At 44.2% G+C, this 4,770-nt stretch overlaps 1 protein-coding gene across 1 annotated transcript; it reads left to right on the top strand.

Annotated features, from left to right (window-relative positions):
* The first annotated feature begins 139 nt into the window (after positions 1-139).
* Positions 140-4,375, top strand: phax (phosphorylated adaptor for RNA export). The gene is made up of 2 exons (XM_031869863.1): positions 140-187; positions 457-4,375. Exon 2 carries the CDS (start codon positions 464-466, stop codon positions 1,700-1,702), a length of 1,239 nt encoding a protein of 412 aa, XP_031725723.1. The 5' UTR covers positions 140-187; positions 457-463; the 3' UTR covers positions 1,703-4,375.
* The last annotated feature ends 395 nt before the right edge of the window (positions 4,376-4,770 follow it).

The raw sequence follows: 4,770 nt of genomic DNA, 5'->3' as shown, positions 1-4,770 counted from the left end.
AATATAATATATATATATATATAAATATACTTGACTTTGTTTTGTGTTGTTGTTTGAAGAAAGTGACCCAGTGGTCAGGTTTATTTTGAAAGGGTGTGACAGTTGGAAGGCGGAAGGGTGGCTTTAGTCTAGCGCGAATTCTCTCCAGCGGGTCTCAAGATTGTCAACCTCATCATAGCTGTTCACAGTGAGTGGAAGAGCCAAGCAAGACTGAAGTACAATTTCATGCAAAGCACAGAGTCAGCTAACGTTACCACCTAACGTGCCACATATATGAATGCATTTCTGTTTTAACTGAGAGTAGTTTGATTCTTTGTCGGGTTTAATATTAAGTTCCGTAGCATCGCTAGCTTCTAACTAATGGTTGTGTTAGCTATTGTTGCTAATTCGTAGCCTAAACTTTAGCTGATGCATTAAACCAGCAGTCAAAGCAATTATCTGTGGTGTGGCTTCCAGAAAAGAAATGGCTGGTGGCGGAGATCTAATGGAAGGTGATCTGGAAGATGGGGAGATTTCTGAGTCCAGCTCGGAAACTGAGATGGGAACCGCCGCCGCAGCGCAAGCTCGACCCCAGGTTCCTCCAGCTTTCAGCGGGCAGTCCTTCCACGACAGAGCCGCTGCCCAGCATTCTGCCGCTGCCTACCGCAGCACTGGTAGGACGGTGGAGTCCAGCGACAGTGACCCAGACTCGTCGGACGAGGAGGCGACTGTTTGGCGCCGGAAGCGGCAGAAAGTATCCAACGTCCCCCAGCGGCCTGCCTGCACCACCCGGTCGGAGCCGACCCGCATGCCCGTCCCCGGCGCGCCTGGAGGCCGCAAGGTGAACAACATTTGGGGCTCTGTGGTCCAGGAGCAGTGCCAGGATGCCGTCGCTGCAGAGCTGGGCATATTTGGCATGGAAGGTGAAGTGAGCATGTCCAGCAGAAACGTGGAGACGTATAACTTTGTTCTGGCCCGTAAGATAATGGAGAAGGAGAGGGAGCAGGAGAGACAGGCGAATAATGATGGAGAAGTGAGCATGCTGGACGCTCAGCTGGAGGAGTACATGAAGGGCCGGGACTCGCAGGAGAGGACAGGAGCTGATGCCAAGAGGAAGAGGCCAGCTAAAGAGAGACTGGGCCCCCGGGCGGAGATGGACATCAAGGGCCGGTATGAGATCACAGAGGACGACCCCGAAGATAAGGTGACGGACGAGATAGCACACAGGCTGCAAGAGCCAAAGAAAGACCTGATAGAGCGCATTGTCAAAATCATCGGAAAGAAAAAAGCCATAGAGCTGCTCGGAGAGACGGCCACACTGGAGGAAAGCGGTGGTGTATACACCATGGACGGCAGCAGGCGAAGGACGCCTGGTGGGGTGTATCTCAACCTGCTGAAGAACACACCCAGCATCAGCAAGTCCCAGGTCCGGAAGATATTTTCTGAGGAAAACCAGAAAGATTACAAGAGCAAGAAGGCCGCCCATAAGAGGAGGCGGCACATGGTGGCCAAGAAGATGAAGCAGGCCATCGGCACACTGAACCTGCAGGAGCACGACGATGTCTCCAGGGAGACTTTCGCCAGTGACACTAATGAGGCCTTGGAGTCATTAGAGGACGCTGCTGAAGAGGAAGAGGAAGAGGAGGGTCAGGAGGAAGCTGCTGTGGGCACTGAGGAGACGGCAGCGGTGGTCTACAACTCTGCAGACCTGGAGGTCTTTTGAGGGATGCCTGCTGTCTGAACTCTGGGAGGTTTGAACAAGGACATTTAGGATTAAAAGTACAACACCACACTGCATAAGTACATTCTCTACCAAGTACAGAATCTCACCGGAGTGTCCCTTTTTCTTTTTTTCCCATAGCAATAAAAGGACAGCTTATGTTAAAAGTAATATTGGTTTCGTTCGGTACAGCATGGATTTGTAGGTTACAGCACATGTAAACAGTGATTTGAGATACAAATGTTGTTTGCCATTCAATCAAGTTTTTACTAATCAAAAACGCACCTATGTTGTTGAAGCTTATTGGAGTAACAGTGACGCACTCTTGTTAGTTCTCAAATATAGTTTTTTTTTTTTAGTTTTTTTTTTTTTTACAAGGTTTCATTAGGATAGAATGAAATCTGGATTTATTAAAATAATTTGTGTGCAGCATAAATAAAGGTGACTGAAGTACAATTGCCTCAAATTCCAATGATTGCTCACTGGGGTTTTTCACTGTAGATTAATTCCAGAAGCATTGTGATACAGAATCAGTCCCTGAAAGCTGAGTGTTTTTCAGCAGTTCAGGATGGTTGGGCTGAGTATCGCAGAGAATCACGTTGGTTTCTCAGACGTTTGTCCACTAGATGGCAGACACACACTATCACGAGGACCAAGTGCCTGATGTTTAGATAAAGTATTGATCCCATACAAGTAAATGAAAGGATACAATACAAGAAGTAGTTTAATCTGTTAGTAAATACACTGTATACCAGAAGAAGCATGTGATGGAAGGTGCTATACACAATATACAAACGGTATATACAAATATGTACTGTGATATCAAAATCAATTCAGAAATTAAGCCACATAAGAGAGATAAATAAACTTACAAAAATATCACTTAAAGTTCCTTTGGGTACAATTTAGGAGGATCTATTATCAGAAATGGAATACTTTATTCATAACTGTTTTCATTTTGAGTATATTCACCTTAAACTAAGAATCGTATTATTAGTTTAGAATGAGCCCCTCGTATCTAGGAGCGGGTCTTCACAGAGTCCACCATGTTGCACCGCTTTGTTTCTACGGTAGCCCAGAATGGACAAACCAAACACTGTTTACTGGGTTTGGTAGATTATCAAGAGAAACTGGGACCATAAATAAAGTGCAGTTGAAGATATTTCATAAATTCTTTTAATGCTGTTACTGTGAGCACCAATTCAAACCAATTACTGTGTTGGGACGGAGGCAAAACTGGGCCAAGGAAACCAAAAGCTATGGCTGAAAAGATGCTTCTTTTGAAGGCCAACAGGTGGTGATGAGGTTTTTCATGTATCCATATACTGTAGGTATATCCCCGTCCACTACTCCTCAAACACTTGCATTGATCAAATGTACCAATCGCTCATAGAGTATTTTGTGCAATTCCAGTCACTTTCAGATGCGTTAAACATCCACCAGTGGTTCTGATTTAAGAAACAGGCTTTTCTCGGGGGAGACAGATTTGCACAGTGTCTCCATCTTTTTGAATGTATTTATTCTTGCATTTATCAGACTTGACAAATGGGTGGCAGCAAATGTCTGATTATGGTGGTGGCATGGTGTGTGTACATGGCTGTGGTGTTCTTTGATAAAACAAGGAGTCAAATATGGATGAATGTTTTTGTCCTTGATGGTGTTCTGAAACGTGTCCATGTTCAGTGTTCCATTTAAAGAGGGCTGCAAACAACAAAAACACAAAAATGCCCATCTTTATATCAGGAAAAATTATTCATAACCGTTTTGTTTACAGGCCATTATTTTCGAATCATTACATGATACTTTCCTGGCATGAACTATGTCATTTAGCACTAATTACAAGGATAGTTAAAACCAAGTTATTTTAGTTAGTTGTGTTAAGTTCATGAGCAATTGGGGAATTTCACTGTGCATGGATAAAAAGACTACATTAAGTTATGTTAGCTTAGCAACACGGTTCTTACCATCAAACGTTCTCGGAAAAAAGATCAAAATATACGAGAATGGCAGCATTTCTAGTGCCTCAACGTCTCAGCATGGCGACGGCTGAGCTGGTGGCTCGCAGCTAACAGTGCAAACAGCGCTAACAGTGCTTGCAGAGCTAACAATGTTTATGCGACAGAGAACTGGAGGGTGGGCGCTATGCTTCAGCTGTAACCGCCGGCACCAGTGGGGCACGCTCACATGCACTAAAAGCACAAATCAACAAAGAACTACGTTCGGCTACGTCAACAAAGCCAGGAGAAGCTCGGATAACAACACACAGAGGAAGAGTGACTTCGTTCTCTGCTCGGTTAGACATTACTTCACTAAATCTTCACATAGATGATAGCTGTTTGCGGCTAAATTAACACTGTCATTTAAAGCACCGTTAAAGCTGCATCAACACATGTTTTTGGGCACAGAGAAACACGTAAACACAACATGTGACATAACACCCAGTTGTTGCGGCTGACGTGTTAGCAAACAGTTGCGTATTTGGAGTCGTGTTTCTGGTGACCTGATGAAATATTATCCAACATTCACTCTTGTTTGGTCTCAACCAACTCCTGAGAAAATGAACTGGGACTTAGGCTTCTAAACATCAGATTTCTTCGCCAGCTAGTTGCTAACATTGTCTTTCTTTTCTTTGGTGCTGGGCAGACAACATACAATGGACTTGTCAGAACTTGCTTTTTGCTTAATGAAAGCCGAGTAAAATCCAAAAGAACGAGCTTTCTGGCGTTTTGTCACTACTGGGTATCTTTCCCATTACACACAATTATGTGGAGTTATGTGATCCTTTGTTAAAAAATATGGATAAGTGCAGTTTTCATGTTCCATGCACACCAGGAACAGTAAACTAGCATACGGTTTAACACCCAATATTTGCTTTACAAACTGAGTGTTATATTTGGCTAAACAGACCTCAGTAAACACCCCTCCCCCCCCCCCCTCACACACACACACACACACACACACACACACACTAAAGCAGCTGCATATAAATCAAAGTGAAAGTACACAGTCTCCCCACACAGCTCCGGGGTAGAATGGAAGCCTTTAATGGTGGTGGTGGATTTGTCAGCCGG

The sequence above is a fragment of the Anarrhichthys ocellatus genome, unplaced genomic scaffold (assembly GCF_004355925.1).
Source record: "Anarrhichthys ocellatus isolate YVR2014 unplaced genomic scaffold, GSC_Weel_1.0 scaffold49, whole genome shotgun sequence".
Taxonomy (NCBI): Eukaryota; Metazoa; Chordata; class Actinopteri; order Perciformes; family Anarhichadidae; genus Anarrhichthys; species Anarrhichthys ocellatus.
The sequence above is the reverse complement of the archived record's forward strand: the minus strand, read 5'-3'. Positions and strand labels throughout refer to the sequence as shown.

Excerpts from the sequence above, each read along its gene's own strand:
- phax (XM_031869863.1), top strand. The coding sequence starts at position 464 with ATGGCTGGTGGCGGAGATCTAATGGAAGGTGATCTGGAAGATGGGGAG.